The 21,327-nt window shown below is 35.7% G+C and overlaps 1 protein-coding gene across 1 annotated transcript in view; it reads left to right on the top strand.

The window, feature by feature from the left end:
- DLGAP1 (DLG associated protein 1) overlaps nt 1–21,327 on the top strand; it is a 91,849-nt gene that overhangs the window by 51,385 nt on the left and 19,137 nt on the right. Inside the window, exon 5 of the mRNA XM_070942365.1 lies at nt 18,655–19,025. Coding sequence (XP_070798466.1) covers nt 18,655–19,025 — 371 coding nt within the window. The remainder of the gene's footprint in view (nt 1–18,654; nt 19,026–21,327) is intronic.

Raw genomic sequence — 21,327 nt, 5'->3', positions numbered from 1 at the left:
GCCTGGGGGCGGGGTGGGGAAGGCCCGTTTTTCTTTCTTACCTGGCTCCAGATCCTCTCTGTGTATCTGGGAAGGGCGAAAACAGCCTTTCCCACTCCCTTGGAGGCCCTACGGAGGCTGAAAGGGCCCATTTCCCGACTCCCGGTGGGACAGGAAGTGATGTTTTTTCCTGTTCCCAACCTCCAGAGACTCCTAGAGAGGCTCCTAGAGACTCCTAGAGAGGCTCCTAGAGACTCCTAGAGAGGCTCCTAGAGACTCCTAGAGAGGTTCTGGAGGCTGGGGACAACAAAAAATGTCACTTCCTGTCCCATCGAGAGTTGTGAAATGGGCCCTTTCAGCCTCCGTTGGGGCTCCAAGGGAGTGGGAAAGGCTGTTTTCGCCCTTCCCAGATACACAGAGAGGATCTGGAACCAGGTAAGAAAGAAAAACGGGCCTACCAGGCCATCATGGGCCAGGAGTGGGGGGGAGGGGGGAGGGGGTTGCGCATGCATGCGCATGGGCACCTGTGTGCGCGAACCTCCCCCGCCCCCCCCTCTCCTGGCACGCGATGGCAAAAAGATTAGCCATCACTGGTGTAGATGGTAACAACATCACATCAAACTTTTCTTTGCACTTATACTTTTAAAAATTTGCATTTGTGCAACTAGCTTTGCTATTGCTTTGTTGAGATGTATCCCCAGAAGGAGTGCTTGACAGCTTGTAAAGTACTTCCAACTGTTTCAAAATGTCGAAGCTTCCATCTTCTCCTGAGAGGGTGGGGAAGAAAAAGAGTGCAAAAAAAGGAGATGGGGAGGCAAATCAATGCATCAAAACTCTAGGCAGGAAAGAAAGGAAAATGAAAGGAACAGAAGAAGCCGACAAGGCTTAGGATAGCGCCTGGGTATGAGTGTACATTCACATGTGCAATAGGGGGAGAAAATGCAGAAACAGTGAGCAGTGTGTATGTATGTGTGTAAAAGAGATGAGAGTTGAGTTAGGTTCATTATAGTCAATAGCACAATAGAAGTATCATCTTACTACCAGTTTAGCCTAATCAAAATCCATTACCAATATAGCTTCCTGAAAGAAATCATTATTGTATAGCACTTCTGGGCAGATATCTTAAAGATGCTTGGGGTTTTTTTTCTTCAAAAGGCAACTGGCCTGTTTTTTGAGGAAGAAAGAGTTTTGCTTCTCATTCAAGAAGCTTCATCAGTTGTGCCTGGGCAGTGATGTGTGTGTGTGTGTGTGTAAGGATAGTTACTGACAGTTGAGACTGGATGGTGGGGTGTGTGCGTGGAAGGATAGATAGTAACAGTTGAGTGGATGTATGGGGGGGATGGGAGGATAGGTTCTGACAGGATGGGCAGGGAAAGCAAGGATTGTATTTCTTTAAAGTCATTGGTCGTTAGCTCTCTCTGAGAGCCATTGAGGCCACTTGGGGTTTATCTGTGCCTCCAAGGTCACCTAAATCAAGAATGCAAATGTCTCCATAGACATCCTAGGCAGATGTTTCCATCTTCTGACAAAGTTGCAGGTGAAGATAGTCTTGAAGGATAAAAAGACATCCTTAAACAGTAAGCATGTATGGTTGACATGTCCTCATGACCTTGATGGAGAATACATCTTGGGTATCTTGGTAAATGTTTTTAAAAGTTTCAGTCATACTGATGTGAATTTTCTTCCCTTGGATCATCTATATAATTTACATTTAAAAATTTTCTTCTATTCCTACTATAACATTATAAAAATACAGAACACTCCTATTATTATTGCATTTTGAGCTGCCATTACTATGATTCTGAAGAAATATGTGTATTAAAGATACATGTGGTCTTCTTAACTATATCCCCAGTATTTGGACTATCAAGATACTAGAAATATTCCAGGCTTGGCTAAAATAAATACCACCTGATTTTCAGCAGTGATGTGTTGTTATGTATTTTGTCTTTCAACTTTTGATTTGTTGTGGATTAGTTAATGTTGTGTCTTTACATTAGCAAGGAAGCTTTTTAATAGGATATTATTTTGCATATACCTTAATTTTCCAGATTCTTTTTTGTTGTTATTGTGGTTATTATTTAATACTTGAATACTTGAATACTTCTTTTTATATTTCTTTTTATTAATTAACTTATTAATTAATTCTACTAATTAGTTTAGCAAAAGGACTCAATTAAAATAATAAATAATCTGATTTTTGTTGAAACAGTAAGTCTTAACAATTTAGGAATGACATAACAATATTTATTTTTTCTAAGCCTATCTGAAATAGTAATAGCAATAGCACTTAGATTTATGTGTCGCTTCACAGAGATTCGAACTGCCAAACTGCAGGCAAACAGCAGTCAGCAGAAGTAGCCTGCAGTACTGCATTCTAATCACTGTATTATCACGGCTCATACCTGCATCATTAAATATCTACATCATTAAGATACATAATTGTCCTGAGAATATATTGATCAGAAACTCCATTTGTATGCATTCAGGCTACATGCAGAAGCTAAGAAAAGTTCTCTGTGTGTTCTCCTAATCAAAATAACATAAATTTTAGAAGGTCGTATCTTGATTAGTGAATTTTCCCACACTAGGATTTATTGCATAATGAGGATATTAATAAGCCAGTCTTGCAAACTTCAGAAACTATCTATCATGAGTACAATGTAATGGCATTAAACTTAAAATTCAGCAAAAACACTTTTAAAAAATTCTAATTTGAAGAAATTATATAATGAACCCAAGGAACAAATCATGTCTTGGACTGCACCAAAAGACTGGCAGAATTGAACCATGAAAATTCTTTTGACAAGTAAATTTTCACTTTTCTTTTGAATCAGTCTTAAAAGCCTTTTCCCTACACAAAAGCCTTAATGAATAATTATACTCATAAATATCCCACATGCCTAATATACTTTCTGTGCATACAGTTTGCATGTGGGGGGGGGGAATCATATTTCAAAACCAAGAAATGCTAGCACTAATTTTGATATAAATTGAAGAACTGAAATGCGATGGATGTCTTCAAATAAGCACCTAGGCCCTGTGGTTCTTTTTGAGTTCTCCCAGTGGTGATTTGATTAGGCAATAGTTGTTCTTACTGCTTCTTGTCAGTTATTGGATATTGTGGATTCTGCATTTGTTTTTACTGCTGTGGGTCACTAGAATAGCTAGCTTTGCTTTTTTAAAACTGTTTATCCAAGTCAGATTACATGTCTTGCTTTTTTATACATTTGATTTTCTTATGTCTTTACAATGGACAGCAATTAGCGATTTCACGCAACTTATGATATTGTGTCCATTTAGCTACTTCTAACTTTTGTACACATAAAAGCATCTCTCATCCTTATGGAAACTTCTCTGGAAAAGTAAAAATGCATTCTACCACTTAATGCTCTGTTCCATGGGCTTGCAACTCTCTTGACTTTTGGCATGCTGGATGTAAAAATTCCAAAAGTCGGAATAAGAATACAATGCAATTAAAATTGAACAATTCAGTAGTGTTTACATGATTATACCATATATTTAATAATTTCTCCAAAATTATAATTTGATGATAATTTTCTGCCAGCCATTCCCAAACACTAGAGACACCTGTCAGTCTGCAGCTACCAGTTCTATTGTTCTGGTTTAAAACTTCGCTTTTTGCAATGTTCTGACAAGCAAAGTCAATGGAGAGGCCAGATTCACTTAACAACCATGTTATTAATTTAACAATTGCAGTGATTCATTTAACAACTCTGGCAAGAAAGGTCATAAAATGGGGCAAAACTCACTTAATCAAATAACTTAAAGCTAGTTTTAATGCAGTTAACGTAGTTTCATGGATCATTCCTTATGATCAATCAGAATCATAGCAGCATTTAAGACTAATTAGCAATTTGGAAATATATATTATAATTTTGGCATACTTCTACAGTCTGTCCTCGATCATATTTTCCTAGTATTAAGCTGCATATTTGTCTGATGCTGAAAATCATCAGTGTTCAGTACAGAAAATCATTTTTACGGCTGCCACAAGCATTATTGAAACTCTCAATAAATTATATCTGCTTTATTTCACTGCTTATTGGCACTTATCAAATAATTCCAATAGCTTAGCAAATCAGGCTGCACCATTTAAGAAACTATATTGATTCTTTTTAGCAGGATTTGCCCTTTTATATCCATATAATTGATAAGTATTTTTAACTGTTTCTTTCCCCCAATTTACCTGAATCAAGTTAGCTGCCCTGTAATTTCTGGTAAACTCTCCAACAGCTATATAATTATAATACTATTCAAACATTGGAAAATGAATATCTGAAGGATGAAATTTAATTTGCCTCTTACATAGCAATTTCCTAATACAGAGGCCAGTTTAAGGATGCTTTACAAATTTTGGTGGATCATCAATGTCTATTGTCTTAATTTTTTGGTGCCTCTTCCCAAAAGTATTGATTTTGGTATAAGCACTTGCTCTATATTTTCTATAATAAAAACATGCAAAGAATGGGTCAGTTTAGCAATTTCCATATGACTTTGAATACAGCTGACTCTTAGTTCCAGTTACTTTTTATTTAAATTGGTTTTTTGTTGGTGAATAAAAGTTATCAAATCCCACTTTTCAAAATCCCCTTTGCCCCCCTGCAGGTACATTTCTTTAGTACTTGTATTTCTGTTGTCCATGTCTATGTTCTTATTTTACCATCTCGACTTTAACATTAGGCAATTTAGGCAGGTCACCCAATTAATTTCCTCTATATCCAACTTGTTTAGGGGTGTGGTGTGGTAATTTTTTAAAACAAATGTGACCTATCTTGATTTTTTATCTTATGATTCTTGATGAATGTATCTTTTCTTTTATGTACACTGAGAGCATGTGCACCAAGACAAATTCCTTGTGTGTCCAATCACACTTGGCCAATAAAGAATTCTAATCTAATTCTAATCTAATAGCCACCAAACGGCCTTGTTTAGACTAACCAATTGGTTGGGCTTGGACCAGAGGATCATCTCCAGGTAATGGTGGGGAATATTCATGTTATCTGGCAGACAAAGTTACTTAGATTGACTGAGAGCAAGTCCTAAAAGAGTTGCTCAGGGAACAATCTTGCAATGTTATCTGGACTGAGTTTGATTCTGTCCTGTACAAGGACATGGCAGACAAAAATTGTCTGTTAGACCTGCCAACTGTTTGTTAGATCCTGGCCCCTCCTGGGTTATTAAACAGCCAGGGTGATGACCATGGGATGGATTCGTGTGGCAATTTTGACCTCTTTGATAGAAAGGGTTGTCTAGCTTTGAGAGGTAGTTATTCCTGGTTATTTCCTGTTATTTATTATTATATATATATATATGTACATAACATAATATAACATAACATAACATAACATAACATAACATAACATAACATAACATAACATAGCATAGCATAGCATAGCATAGCATAGCATAACATAACATAACATAACATAACATAACATAACATAACATAACATAATATAATATAATTAATATAATATAATAATAATTATATTTTTAAATTATAATTAAAATTATAATATTTTTAATTATATTTTTAATTATAATATAATTATAATATAATATAATATAATATGTTAGTTATTTCCTGTTGGAAATTTATTGGCCGATTTCTTATCTGTGGCAAATGTTGTGGAAAAGGTGGTTGGATGACATCTACAGAAGATCTTGGGGGAAAAAGATTATTTGGATCCATTTCAATCTGTCTTCAGACCAGGATACAGTAAAGAGACATTATTACTCATACCCAGTGGTGGGATTCAGCCAGTTCACACCACTTCGGGAGAACCGGTTGTTAACTTTCTGAGCAGTTTGGCAAACTGGTTGTTGGAAGAAATCATTAGGGCAGAGAACCGGTTGTTAAATTACTTGAATCCCACCACTGCTCATACCCACTGATGACCTCTGGCAGAGTTGGAATGGAGTGCATCCTTTCTAGTACTTCTTGTTTTCTCAGTGACTTTCAATAGTATTAACCACAGTATCCTTCTGGACTGACTGCAGGAGTTAAGAGTGGGAGGCATTGTGCTCCAATGGTTCATCTCCTTCCTCAGTGGCCAGTTCCTGTCAGTGCTGACAGGGGAAAAGAAATTGTATCTGAGTCCCTCATGTGTCGGCTGCTTCACGGTTCGACATCCTTGTTGCTCCTGTTCAAAATCTGCATGAAACAATTGGTGAGATCATCCACCAGTTTGGGGTGTGGTATTATCAGTATGTTGATGATACCCAACTTTATATCTCTAGCCTGAAACGCACAGGTGAAGCTGTTAGTATTGACCCCTGTCTGGAAGCTGTCTGGACACGGCAGAACAAATTTTGGCTCAATCCTAAAAAGACTGAGTGGCTGTGGCTGTTTGGAACCCTTGAGCTGGGGATGTCATCATCTTTGGTCTTGGATAGGACTGCATCTCCCTAGTCAAGACTGGTGCACAACTCAAAGAGCAGATAGCAGCTGTGGCCAGGAAGACCTTTGCACAGATTCATCTTGTGGGCTAGTTGTGCCATTTCCTCAGTTAGAGGAACCTTTCAGTATCAGGGTATTTTTTAGGGTATGTGTATTTAATGTGATATTTTTCTTCCTTTAGTTTTATGCTCCCTTTTTAGACAATAAAATTGAATAGAGGATGACGGAGTAACAGTCAATTCTTAATAAACCATTGGCTTAATCCATTTGCTGTCATATAATGAGAGATGGCCAGAGTCCTGTAAATTGAATATAGTAGTTCTTTTTAGGAATCTTAATCATTTTCTAGGCTGTTGAATGTGCTGTAAGTTTTTAGTGACTTCGTCAATCAATGTTCTATTACTGTTAGGAGTGCTTGTGGATTTAAATAAAATGATGTGGTTTATAGATTAACGAGTGGAATGGCATCCAGATATAGCATTTTCAATATCTATCAAATAATAAACTTATAATTGTAGTTAAACACTAGAGGGAGATATTGTTCTTTTGAAGACTTTAGCAGAAGAGCTTTGAACTTCACAGAATTTATTGAATTTATTTATTCTGGAGTCAAATGCAAATTAAAGATTTTTAATCATCTTTATGGAGAAATGTTGACAACTTTAAATTCTAATAAACATTTTGTAACTCTGCAACTATTATTTTAGCATAACAATAAGTCTTTTTAGGATTCCATGTGAATTTTGTTTGAGTTGAAACATTGGAAGGCTTTGAACTATTTCTTCTACCTTAAACACCATCCCAAGGCATGGGTTTTTAGACAGAACTCTGTCTTTTCCCCTCTAATAGACTGTATGATGATAATGAAAAACAGGATTTAAATTTCTAAAATCTTTCTCAATTTATATATATATATATATATATATATATATATATATATATATATAGAGAGAGAGAGAGAGAGAGAGAGAGAGAGAGAGAGAGAGAGAGAGAGAGAGAGAGAGAGAGAGAGAATATCTGGGTTCACTATTCAACATTCTGAATAGTGAACCCTACCCAACCTACCTTCATAATTTTTTCCCACTACTTGTAGAATTCTGTGAATATAAAGAGATGTTTGAAACTACACTTACGTGTTCCCAAAGAGGTCATTTAGACTGAATTATATCTCTCAGATATCCAAATATTGCTAGTGGTTGGGAATTATGCTGAAAACATGCAGGTTACAGCCTAAACAATATAGAGAACAGCAGAGATGGCTATTCCTGGATAAAGAAAATGGCATGAAAATTTGTGGTTGTAATAACTCTATACAAATTGATTCATAGATATAAAGAACAACCTGGGGATAATTTCTGTTTAGGGGCTGATACATTCTCTTCTGTACCATGGCAATAGTGCAGCATAAAATGGAGTAGCACATAACATATAATTTTATAAAGAATACCCATGCTTAAGGAAATGACACTGTGTATATGAATCATATTCGGTTCTATGCTATGCCAAGCCTGAACTTGATTTTTCTAAGTGTGTTTTAAGCTAAAGATAGTTTTACCAAAGGAAGAAACAAACAAGCCTGAAGCTTTGGAATGCATGTATTTAATTTTGAAGTAGCAATGCCTTGACTGACCTCTAAGAGACATGATGGAACATAGCATTTGCAACTCTTTGAACTGGTATGGTGGCATGAACTGCATGAAGCAGTTTTCCCTTATCTAAAAATGTTTGTTTCTTTTGAAAATCCAAAACAGTTCCAGTAACACTAAGTTTAAAGTGTTACATATTGAAAAATAACTGGATTTGCCTAGACTAAATTATTTCTTCTTTTAATCATATATGTTTTCTTGAAAGTCAAAAACATTACAAGAACTGTGAAGTGCTCTAATAAGGAATGTTTAGTTGTACATTTCTCACATAGAAAATTTCAACCTCACCATGGCTTGATATTGATTTTTAAATTTCTTGCACTAGAAATATCACAGATGTGAATTGTTCTTATATTTAGTGATAAAATATTTTCTAAATTCTTATAATTTAGGATTTTTTTTCCTTGCCACTATTTCAGTGTCTGCTTAAGGGAAGGAAAGGTATTAAATTGAAGAATTATCTAATGATATTTTCAAAATGTAACAATCCAATTTTACATTTGATTTATTATATTTAATTGATTCATTGATTAGAAGCAAAATCTATTTTGTCTGGATATGCTTACCTTCAAGTAAGCATGCAGGATTATAGCCAGGCACTACAATCCATTTATCCTTACGTGGGAGTAGTTTTTGGTGTGTGTGTGTTTGTGTGTGTGTGTGTGTGTGTGTGTGTGTGTGTGTGAGTGAGTGTATAATATGCATATTACAGTTATTTCTTTTTCTGTAGAATGTATTATTGTCATGATTTTATGGCAAGTTTTAATATTTCAAAATAGTTTGTAAATAATTGCCTATCAATTGCATTAGTAAATTATAGTTTTATTGAAAATTGGCTTATTATATATGCTATAGCTTCCTTTGACAACTTTGTGGATGGTAATATGTTGCAGCCTATTGCCCCAAAACATTCTCAAAGAAGTAATAGAATTCAGTGTGAATTTCACCTTACTATTCTTTTGTCCCAATCTAATGAGCAATGTATGGGCTGCCTGTTGCATTATCCAGTACAGTAAGTCCAGCTCAAGTTCCTGATTGATTTGTGGTTTTCGAAGCAAACCATAATAACATACGTACATAATGACCTCCTTTTTCTTGGCAATGTTGCTTAAGAATTATAACTCTGAATGTAATCAATTCATTGACTATGTATTTTTCTTAATGTACTGTGCAATTTACAGGCACCAATTGTTTATGTATTTGTTAAAATTTACAGATTAATTTTCTGAAAAGAAAAATGCCTTTATAATATACATTTTTGTCCGGATTTGAGATTCCTGTGTTATCAAATCCAGCTATAACCCCAGCTGCAAGTGATCAAAAATCAGTTTCCTTTTCTCCTCTCATATCTCCTCCACTCAGCTCAACTGTTTCTCTAGTTACACCAATACAGATTTTTTAAAACATATAATTTGGAGCTTCTTTGTCAATTCAGCTCCTTTCCAGATGGGAAATCAGAGCAGCATGTCATATTTTCTGATCTGAGAAAATAAATATTTGGGCATAAAGGCTGTGGAATCTCATTTTCTTCATTGATTGAAAAAATTACTCTAGAGGACTGTCCTGTGATCAACAAGCAGAACTGTTAAGGGGAAACAGGCTTAAACTACTATAGAAAGGATATGAGTTCTGGCTGGAATCCCAGGTTTGCTCAGGAGATCAAAGGCTTTTTGCTTAGCTTGTGGAGTACTTGGAAGAGCAGCTGCCCAGTAGCTTGTCAGCATCCCGCTTCCCCCCTCTCCTCCCTCTTGACAGCGGCCAGCTGGTTCTCTTCCCTTCCCACATCAGCTATTCAGTTCTGTCAGCGTCTTCCTTCCACCAGGACTTGCTGCTTTGTTCTGCCAAGTGCTCTGCTAATGCAATAGCAACAGTGTCAGTGATGGCACTTTTTCAACTTCTTGCAGAATTCTTTCGTTGTGTATGGATGCATTGTCACATATTAAAGGTTATTACCATATTTTAAAATGTAGTATATTTCCTCAAGAAGCTAGTTGGATTTTGGAAATCAATGTTTATTTTTTAAAACGTGTATGTTACTAAATCACTATTGACTCTTGTGACAGCAAGATGGTAGTCTCCTGTGGGTTTATTGCTGGGGGAGGCAAGGGAATAGCCATCTTGCTCAAACTATGGTTAATGCCTTCAAAAAGATACTTCCTTTTCTAATCACTTTTAGAAATTGCTTGTTAACTGCTTTGCAACAATTAGGAACCTTTGGATTCATTCATATGAAAACATTGGGTGAGTTACCTTCGAACCTTAGGGGAAAAAATTATATGCAAGTTTAAAGTTTTAATTTTTTGTGTTTTGAATAAACACCAAAAGAGCTGTTAGAACTTTTATTTTGGAAAATTACAAAAAGACTAAGGATCCAGAGAGATTTGAAATAAGATTATGGAATTAATTATAATTAATTACTTATTTAAGTATTTTTTCCAGAGGAAAATACTTTTATTAACAGTCTTTTTTTAAAAAAATAAGAGGGTGGAATTTTGAAGGTTGGACACTAGAGGGAACTAGAAGGAACTAAATATTAAAATTAAAGGAGAAGAATACTTAAATTTGACTTATTATTATAGAATGGAACAAAATATTTTAACATTGGACATATTGAAATATAGTTTTGAATAATGGATCCAGAAATTAATTTTAAGAGTGTCTGCCTGAATAGATGAACTGTATTTATAATATATTATGGAAGAGGAACACGTTTTACCAGACAAGACTGAGACTGATCAGTAAAAGGAAGGAATAAAAAGTTAGTTTACTGGATTAAGATCAAAATAGATATGTTGTTATCTCTGGTAACCTTTGGTTTACTTTTGCTGATTAGGACTGAAATGATGAAGTTTTTAACAATTTATCAACAAGAGATGACATATGGGAAGAATATATCTTTGTTGCATTTTAAGAGAAGATGATCAGTTACTAAAATGCTAATCCACACCATCACTGGTCAGCAGCACAACACGTGTGTGTGTGTGTGTGTGTGTGTGTGTGTGTGTATGTATTGCACATCAAAAGTTAAAGAAATTGTTAACTTCTGTTTTCCTTACATAGATTGCTAGTGTGTTGTCTTCTAAACAAAATATGCTTTCCAGTGACTCTCCTGGAGCATAATATATTATAGGACAGGAAAGAGCAGAACTCAAGATGGCTAAAAACAGGGTAAAATAAGCAGCTGTTTCCTGCATGTCCTCAAGGGACAAATGAGAAGGCTGCAAAGCTATGTCTGAAGCTGTTTCATGCCAAGTGTGGCACATATCCTAAACCCTAAATACATATTAGCAACTTCTGTGTTTTTTTTTTATTTTAAACAAAAATGAAATCTAATGTTCTGTGGGTCTTACAGTACATGCAAATATGTGTGAAAACAGAAATACAACTGCAGATTTGAATTAAAAATAAGTTCTGAAAATGTAGCTATGGCTCTATCTTTTAGTTTATGAAGTGGGTAAGGTTACATAAAAGAGATTTTTCTTTGTATTAATAACTTCATTGAAAAGGTGGATAAATGCTTATCAAATTTGCAGATGACACAAAATTGGGTGAATGTCTAAGATATGAACAATCAAAATGATCTCAATAGATTAGATGTATGAAAGTATCAAAATAATAATGAATACTATTAAATGCAAACATGTATATATAGGAAACAAAAATCCAATGCACAGACATATGATGGGGCATATTTGGCTTGGTTCAAATCATTGGAGAAAATATCTCAGAATAGTGAAGGATTGTGAATTGAATAAAGGTCAGCAGTATGGCCTACAGTTTGATAGGTAATGAGCACATTCCTGGGGTCTATGCCAGAGTCTCATATGCCTTTCCTTTAATCTGGTTTAATTAGTGAAAATCATGATTTGACTCCTAAGGATCCCACTATTCCAGGAGTGTCAAACTCAATTTCATTGAGGGCCACATTAGGGCTGTGGTTGACCTCAGGGGGGCGTGTGTGTGGCTGACTGGGTGGGTGTGGTCAATTGGGTGGGCATGGCCATCTTGACACCACTCCCCAAACTGCTAACATGTTTCTTCTTCACACTGGGTAGACCGGGCTGAAGCCACACTGTCCCAATGTTTTGTCTTCGCATTAGATAAACCAGGCCGAAGCCACACTGGCCCGATGTTTCCTCTTGCATAGATTGGGCCGTAGCAACATGGGTAGACCGGGCTGAAACAACGCAGGCCAGCCCCTTACATTTTCCAGGATAGCCCCGCAGGCCGGATCCGACCACATCCCTGCATGCATCCCCATATGTGCTTGACATTCCTGCACTATTCAGTTTCATCAAATGACCCTAAGGGTAATGAAGCAAGGAAGAAAATTCCCTGTCAACTTTCTTAACATGATGTAACATATGAGACAATATTATATATCTCTGTCATAACTTGCTTGCCTTTTAACTTTCCTCCAGCCACTGAAAACTTTGGATTTCTATTTTCTGCATCTTTTCTCCCCCACCCCCACCCCCACCCCCACCCAGCATCATTTTTGAAGTACAATTAGACTTACATAATATTTCAAGTATGGTCACACCATGCACTTATGTACAGGAAATAGTGCCTTTGACAGTTGAACATTCTACACTATGAAAGTCACCCTCACAACTCTTTTTCTGTCCCTGAAGAAAAAAGATTATGATTTAACTATGTATATAAACTCTATGATATGTATAACATCCCACTTCTTTATGAAAGTAAAGAAATCCTTATAAAGTTCTGAAACGAAAGAGACAAAGACTAGATTGGGTGACACCTTTTGCTTCACAGGCGTTTTGAGTAAATGATCAGATTTCAAGTTTTACACCTTTTCACATTTAAACAAAGAACAATGTGGCAATACAATACCATGTAATACAATACCAGAAAAGCAGTTTAAGCAACTGGCAATTAATTACGTGTTTATTACAAGAAGATTTACATTTGCTCAATTATTAATGTGTTTTAAATAATAATAAAGGTATGTTTTCAATGATGGAAATTACTGATAACTTCAAAAAAATTTAACAGATGCAACTAAATTCTCCTAAGAAAACATGTAAGGATTGCTTTTTCAGGTATACTAAAATCTTCACAATTCCATGTGTACTTGTTTCAGAAAATATAAAAATGAACTTAGTAAAAATCTCCCAATTCCTAAGAGAAGTTGCTGCCTTGCAATAACATATCCCTACCAGAGAAGTGAGCTTTTCAAGCAAACACAAGTGCCAGGTGCAAGAATGGGCTAAAGTGCAAGAATGGGCTAAAAAGACTATGAAACTCGGCTAAGGTTGGCATTTCAGATTTGGTAGGGAAAGAAAGAGTAAAAGATTATAAACTGGGTCTAAGAAGATGGGTTATTTCTTGAACAGGACATTGTGGTTTGATGTTCCATTTTCAAAGACTGAAACTTCATAGAAGACTATATTTGTTTTAAAGATGTGTCCCTAAGAGCTTAAAGCAGCAGGTGTGAATGGATTTAATCAAATTTCCTACTATTCTGGTGTGTCAAGAGATTGTCTTCTGACATTTGCAGCTACTTGTCTGCTCCCTTCTTCATTACATGAGGGGTCTCTTACCTATAGCATTCATTGGTATTAGCACTTTTGAAATCTAACATATAGTGAGTCTATCTTCGGAGAGTTCTTCACACTTCTTTACATGTGCCAAGCTCCTTTGTTATGGCAAGAGATAGGCCTAAGAGAAAAAGCAAATGGAAAGCTCTTCACTTAGCACATTCATTGTTAATGCCAACGTTGGCTTGGCAACCTTCATGTAACCTAGGTTCCCTAGTCCTTTGACTGAATCTTTTACTTGCTGAAGCAATAGAGAGGGTTACTTAGTTGGCATTAACTAAGATATTGTACAATAGATTATTGGAAGCACTGATTTATTAGAATGGTTTTATCTGGGTCCTGAGGTGATCACAATTGAATTATCAATAGGGATCATTTTTGTGTAGTTGGTATTCAGATTTAACCAGGAATCTACTATCCTGGACAAAGGTGTGATACTGTAGTTATTTCTGGGCATTAAGAATCCTGAATTTGTGTTTAATGTATTTCGGGGGAAAACTAAAACTGACTACAATCATTAATACAAGTAGCAGATTAATGTACTTGCAAAGTACATACTCCAAATGTTTTTTTTTTTCTTACAAAATATTGATACAACTTGAACTTTATATCTTGGTTTCTTCTTTTTTAGATTGTAAACTGATCTATTGCCAATCTGTTTGATGTATCTAAATACCAAGGGTCTTCTTGCATCACAAAGACAACAAATAGTTTTTCTAAATCATGTGTTTATAAGACATAGCATGTCATTCTGAACTGCTGTGTATATTGTCATACCTAAGAATGAAGAACAACATGTAATTTCTGAGTAGTTTCCATTCTATTGTTTGCCTACAAACAGAAATCTTGTCAGACTAAAACAATTATCTTGCAGAACTATAGATATACTCTATGAACTGCTAGAGCGGAACTGTCTTTGCTCTCTTCCTGCCTATTAGACATTTGAAGCTCTGCTGCCTCTTTGCCCTCTGGGAGACAGCCCCTCCCTACTGGGACTCCATATTACATTCCACCACAATATTTGCATACAGGTATAATGAAAGACAAACAGTTGTGAGAAAGAATATTTGCCTTTAAATTAGTTTTGTTCACTCCTGGTGACAGCCTGAAAAAGTCACTGAGACTGCCTTGGCAAGAATTTGGAAGTGGTTTGCAGTTACCTCTTTCTCAGCTGAGAGAGAGTGACTGGGACAAGGTCACCCAGTTGACTTTATGCCTAAGGCAAGACTAGACTTCAGTCTCCCAGTTTCTAGCCTGATGCCTTAACCGCTATACCAGACTGGTTTTCTATAATGAGAGAGTACATGTCAAATGTAATAAAATGATTTAATTTAAAAAAATGTCTTGTTAGGTATTGTTTATTTTCAACAATCTTCACTTCTTTCTTGCTGAGAACTGACAAACATCTCCATTTACACAGCTGCTAAAATAAACAAATCAAGGCACCAATAAACTGCTCTTTTTCTGCCAAGTATAAAGTAATTTGCAACCACCTGAGCCCTAAAATTCAAAGCCTTTGAACTGCCAGCCACTAAGCCTTTCCATGCTAGTAACTCTCAGCTGAAATACAAAATAAACGGGGTTTTTTTTTTTTCAAATTTGCCTCTTTTTCTCTTATATGTGACTTCCACATGCTTTCTGTTATTTTCTACTCTGGTCATTGCTAAATAAAAGTTTGCAATATTTTAGTATTTCCTATCAGTACCCAGCTCATAAATACAGTCAATCTTTCACTGTTTCTCAAATTTGTGTATATAGACTTCCACCTTTTTAAACATACGCTACTTTCTCTTCTAGTCAGTTTAAACACCAGCCTTCTGTTCAGCCAGAACTCTTGAGTTAACAGAGCTGTTTTGTATATTATTCAATTATATATCTGTTAGCCAAACTTTTTATTATGTCATGGAAGGTGGCATAAAGTTTCATTTCCTGAAACCTGGCAAAACTGAGAGCTTTTGATGGAATAATAGGAATATTGTCTTTATTTTTCTCTGGCTCCTCTATGAATAAACCTCTTGGTCATTTTCATCATTTTTATTTATTTAGCATTCCGTCATCTTCAGAACATAATTAAACTTCTCAATCTGGTGCACACCATATCTCCTAGATTTGTGATTCATGGATTGCGCAAGGCTGTGCTTCACAGTTCATAACAGCTGTACAGTATGTGTGTATATTTGTACTTTTAACTTTATTTTCTTTTGTAATTAATGACTGGCACTCCTTGTTTCAAATTCCTGCCCCATGACTAAGTTATCTAAATACACTAACTGCTAAAGAAATTTTCTCTTGGTCTAAAAATTTGCCCTTCAGGTAACATAACTGAAATTAAAAAATCCCCATTTAGTTGTTTTAAGAATTATGAGAAGATTAAGATTGATGTTATGCACAACATAGTGGCACATACCAGGTTAAGAGAAAATGACACATGAACTCTTGCTTTTCCCAGTTTTGCATTTGAGCAAGCAAGAGAAGGAAGAAGGAAAGTAACTCTATCCGCAGAATGTACAGGTTTTCTAAAAGCAGCTGGTTTATTAGCCACCTCTCTCCATTTAGTTGATCTGGCTGTCATTTGTTTTGACCATCATTTACCCTAGCCAAAAAGGGAGTGGGTCCTTTTCTGTGAAGATTTCACACATTGCCTTGCAGTTGCCTTGCCCTGCCAATTTCACTTGGCTCCAGAACAACAACAACAAAATTATTGCATCTCTTTTTTTAAAAAAACACCTTTTTTAAAATGTTGCCGTTTACATAAAATGAAATGCCTTTTAAAGAATCAGCATGTTGCCATGATTCAAGTTGCTAGGATCTTGGAGTGTTTAGAAATAAATCCAAGGCATGGACTCCATTTGCTTCTTAGCGCTTAGGCACCTGAAGATCTCTGGCCAGTGCTGACCTTTAGAAGCTTCCACTGGAGCTTTTGGCTTCTTTTTTTGTAGTTCCAGCACAGGACTGGCAAATAGTGTGCATCATTTCCAGTAGAAAAGCCTGAGGTTTTCCAGTAGAAAAGCCTTTCTGCCCCTGCACTCCACCCACATTATGATTTGCTTTCTGTCTGCTTCTGAACTTTATATGTAACTTCAGGAACTAAAAGATTGCATTATCTAAAGGATTGCATTCAAACAGCCTTCCTTTTGTAGCTTTCTCTTCCTGTTCCTCTTGTCTTAATACATAACATTAATTGAACGTTGTATTAACTGAAGGATTTCTGACAAACTCAGAGGTATTTACAAGAATCTCTTTAATATTCGTGGGTGGATGTGGGTATCTGTATATAATATTTCATAAGAGAAAGTGAATTATTGCTTTGTTCTGCAAAAAGATAATGGGGAGACTGATAGGAGACCATATACTAATTATAAAAAGTTCAATTCTTTCTTTTAGCATTTGAATTTGAGCAAATATGAAACTGGAAATGAAAGGAGTTTCTAAAGAGTATATTGGTCAGTGGAAAACAAAAATGAGTTCTTATCAACTTGTGAGCTTGTACTTTCAGTCACAAATAAGTAAATACATGTCTGAAAATTAAAACATATTCAGATTTGTATTACCTGCCTAATTAAATTTGCATTGTCATATATATATATATACAATAACATAATTTATTACACGGATATATAATATATTAGATATATTGTACTCCTCACTTTACAATGGCAATTAGAACTGCAATTGCCATCATTAAGCAACAATCATAAAGTACAAAGCACAATGTCACTTCAGTGTGCCACCCAGCGGTGGCAATTCTGGCAGTCCAAGTTACCATTATTAAGCAAGGACCATGTGGGTCATTAAGCAAGTACCCCGCGTGATTCCAACTTCCTGCTGACTTGTGAGAAGCCAGCAGGGAACATTGGAAATCATGTCCTTGATTTTCTGCTGTATCCTAATCACAAGCCAAGCACTGAGTGCCCAGATCATGATTATGTGACTGCAGGAAAGCTGTGATGGCGGAAACTCCAAAGACAAGGATAAGTACCATTCATTCAGCACTATTGTAACTTTGAAGGGTCACTGAACAAATGGTCATAAGCCGAGGAATACTTGCACTGTATTAATATATACTATATTAGCATATATCAGAATATGTTGTCCAAAAGGTAGTGTAGGTTTTTTTTAATGCCTAATGACAACTATAAAAGAATTCTGAAATGAAAAACTTGTTTGTAGATATAAGCAGAAATTATTTCACTTATCTTCTTATTTTAACATTCACTTACTTTGAACTGATTCATAGAACATTAAAATCTATATCCATTGTTGTTCAAATATTTTTTGTTTAATTATCACTATCAAAATTTTCAAGAAGCAGAATTATTTGAATTTGAAGTATTACTGTAATACCAGAATGACCTTGATTAGAACAGAATACCATGTTTCCCCAAAAATAAGACCCTGTCTTATATTTTTTTGAACTCTGAAATAAGCACTTGGCCTTATTTTCGGGAAGGTGTTATTATTTTGGGGCACATGCCGTCTTACCTGATTTTGAGTTCTGTCTCTCTAACCCTAACCAGACCGGCTGTGCATGCATTTAAATATTTTTGGGGATGACTTATTTTCAGAGGAGGGCTTATTTTGGGGGAGAGTTTATTTTTGGGGAGGGCTTATTTTTGGGGAAACATGGTAGAATAAACAGAACATTCTATAATTCAGTTATGTTTTATGCAAATAGGGCAGCACAGAGATGTACAGTTAAAATTATATGATAAAGCGCTTCTGCCTCTTGATTATGGTTAGTAATAAATAATGTCTTATTTGAATGGGCTTAGTAGTTTATCATATTTGTAATGGTAATTATAAATATTATAAACAGATATGTATTAAACCAACAAAGTCTAATTCTCTGTATATTAACCATATTTAAACAATGCAATTTTTAAAAAGTGTTTTAGGAGGCGTCTTTCTGCGTTTCTGAGCTTGGTCACAAAGTTTTAGTGACTTTATGGTAGAAAGTTTTCCATTCTGGTATAAACAAATCGTTATTATGTGTTTATGAAAAAAGAATACTAATTACATATGTCCATATGTGTTTGCATTGTAGTTTCCTCTTGCATTACCACCTATAAGAAGACACCGCCTCCTGTCCCACCAAGAACCACCACCAAACCTTTTATCTCCATCACAGCCCAGAGCAGCACAGAATCTGCCCAAGATGCCTACATGGATGGACATGGACCAAGGGGAGATATCAGTCAGTCAGGACTTAGCAATTCTACTGAAAGCTTGGACAGTATGAAAGCACTCACTGCTGCTATTGAAGCAGCTAACGCACAGATCCATGGTCCTGCCAGTCAACATATGGGCAACAACACAGCTACTGTCACCACCACTACCACCATTGCAACAGTAACTGCAGATGACAGAAAAAGAGATCATTTCAAGAAAAACAGATGTCTATCCATTGGAATTCAGGTATGAACAAAATAAGGGACTATATTACAGTTCAGTGTCTTAACTGGTATTGAGAGTCATTTTTCAGCCACTCGGACAGTCCAATCATTAAACTCTTGGTTTTGGTAGTTCCCCTGTTTTACTTTGGTTTAGGTAACTCATATGCCAATTAGAACCACTTTAAGCCCTTCAGTTTTTATTCATTATATGTAAGGATTTATTGAAGCTTCTGGCTGTTTAATATATTCTTATTTGAATGAGCACATAGAAACCTAAACCTCTGATTCATAACCCTGCAGGAGTGAGGAAATCATGAATGAAATCATTGAAAGGGAATGTGTAAAGCAGTGATTTACACTGCACTATCACCAGAGACATGTTTTCTGCCAGTTTAGCTGAATTGTCACTGCTTATTCATGCATCACATGTTACTCACTTCAGTGCAGCAGCTTTGTTCTATTTAGCTGTTAAATCAGCAGGGAGGGCCCAAGGATGATCTGTCTGATTCACCCTGTTTAAATAAATTATACTCTGAGTTTATTCAAACTGATGAGCAACTAACTTTCTCCCTAAGATGACCAGCTTCACCATGGGCTGAAGTATTTACCTGGGTGATCCTTTGCATTTTGAAGCTAAGTGCCCTTTCCAGTTGAAATACAGATCCAGAGCAATGCACAAGATCAAATGGAACAATCCTCAACAACAACAACAACAACAAAATGCTGCTACAAATGGTTCCAGAATCTACAAAGCAGACAGAACTGTTGCAGGGGCTTTAGGAAAGTTTCTGAACAAGGTGAAAGGGCAGCCTAGCAAGCAGTGGTAGTTCATCTTGTTGTTTCTATTGTTGTATTTTATCCACTCTTTGTCTAAGCAACCAAGGATGGCACATGAGAGTTTTTTTTCCCTCCAATTTCATTCTTGCCACAGCTTTCGGATTATGCCCAAGTGAGTTTAGTGGCTGAACAGAAGTTTTCATCCAGCTCCTCTGATTCTAATCTGGCTCCCTAAAAACACCTGTCAAATTATCTCAGTTGTCACTCCTTATACAAATAGATTAGATTTTTATTACACTGGCAGAGCAAGAAATTCAACAAATAAAACTTAACTAAAGTCCAAGAAAGAATATAAATGAGATACGGTTCCTTTATTACACTAGAGCTACAGTTAGTATTATTTGCCATACTTAGAATTAAGGCAAACTATTCTTTGTTATCTTACTATTTATCTTCAGAACGTTGCTTTTTAAATAAATTACCAATCACAGCTAGGCAGGCTGCAATTCAAGTAACCTCTTTTCTTTTCATTGTGGTAAATATGCTATTAAGCTGGGATGTACAAAAAGTTAGAATTGTTGTTCAAACAACTATCAAGCCACTTAAGACTATAGTTTATTTATGTGGAAAGGAAAGAGAGGAAGAAAACTAGCAATATATTATTTGCAGTCTCAAAATGCTTAATTATGTACACAAAAGTAGGAAGGGAGACAGGTAGCAAGTTCTTGGAAAGTACAGTAGAAAAACTCATTGTAACTCTTTCTCTGATACCTTGTGTTGTTAATATATACATTTACTCCTGTTTCTTATTTGGAATTTGGATTTCATATTACAGTGAAGTTTTCCAGAGAAGATGATGTTATACCAGCAGTGTTTCTCCTCAACTATAGGTTTGTCCAAGGAAACAAACAAATTCTAAGAAATGTAATATTCAATAGATACATGAGCATAGATGGCATTTTAAAAATGGATCTTACTATAAAAATGGATCTTACTTATCCCTTAAAAAAAGGAATAAGCAGATAAGCAAACTACCCATTATTTTTGAATGTATATGCTGTCTTTCTCCAAAATGTTTAAAGAATCATAAGTAGTAATTTCCTACAGCAAATCTACAAGGAGGTTAAGCTGAGAGGTAGTGGTTGATTTAAAATCATCCAGTAAACTTCGTGGTCAAATAGGATCCTGAACTGGTCTCCAATATCCATTGTATGATATTGATTCTCATTCTTCTCATCCTGGATACAGTGTCTTATATACAATAGAGCACTTTCCATTTTCTGTCAATTATAGCCTAGAATCAAACCCACCTACTATATGATTGCCATTCTGGAACACTTTCTGGTCTTCAGGTGTGACTGTAAAGAACGGGGGAACTACAGAGCTGCATCTGAAGAACAGCTAAAAATAATGTTCTACTCCTGTGACATTTTTTGTTATTTTTAAGATCTAAATCACTGTATATGAGGTAAACCCCTTTCAGAAAGGTAAATAATAGTATATTGTATATTCTCCTTAAAGAAAAATGCTTCATTGTCCACAATTGA

This window comes from Pituophis catenifer, unplaced genomic scaffold, assembly GCF_029215685.1.
Source record: "Pituophis catenifer annectens isolate HBS135680 unplaced genomic scaffold, rPitCat1.0.hap2 SCAF_3, whole genome shotgun sequence".
NCBI classification, from domain to species: domain Eukaryota; kingdom Metazoa; phylum Chordata; class Lepidosauria; order Squamata; family Colubridae; genus Pituophis; species Pituophis catenifer.
This window is presented reverse-complemented; position numbering and strand designations above follow the sequence as displayed.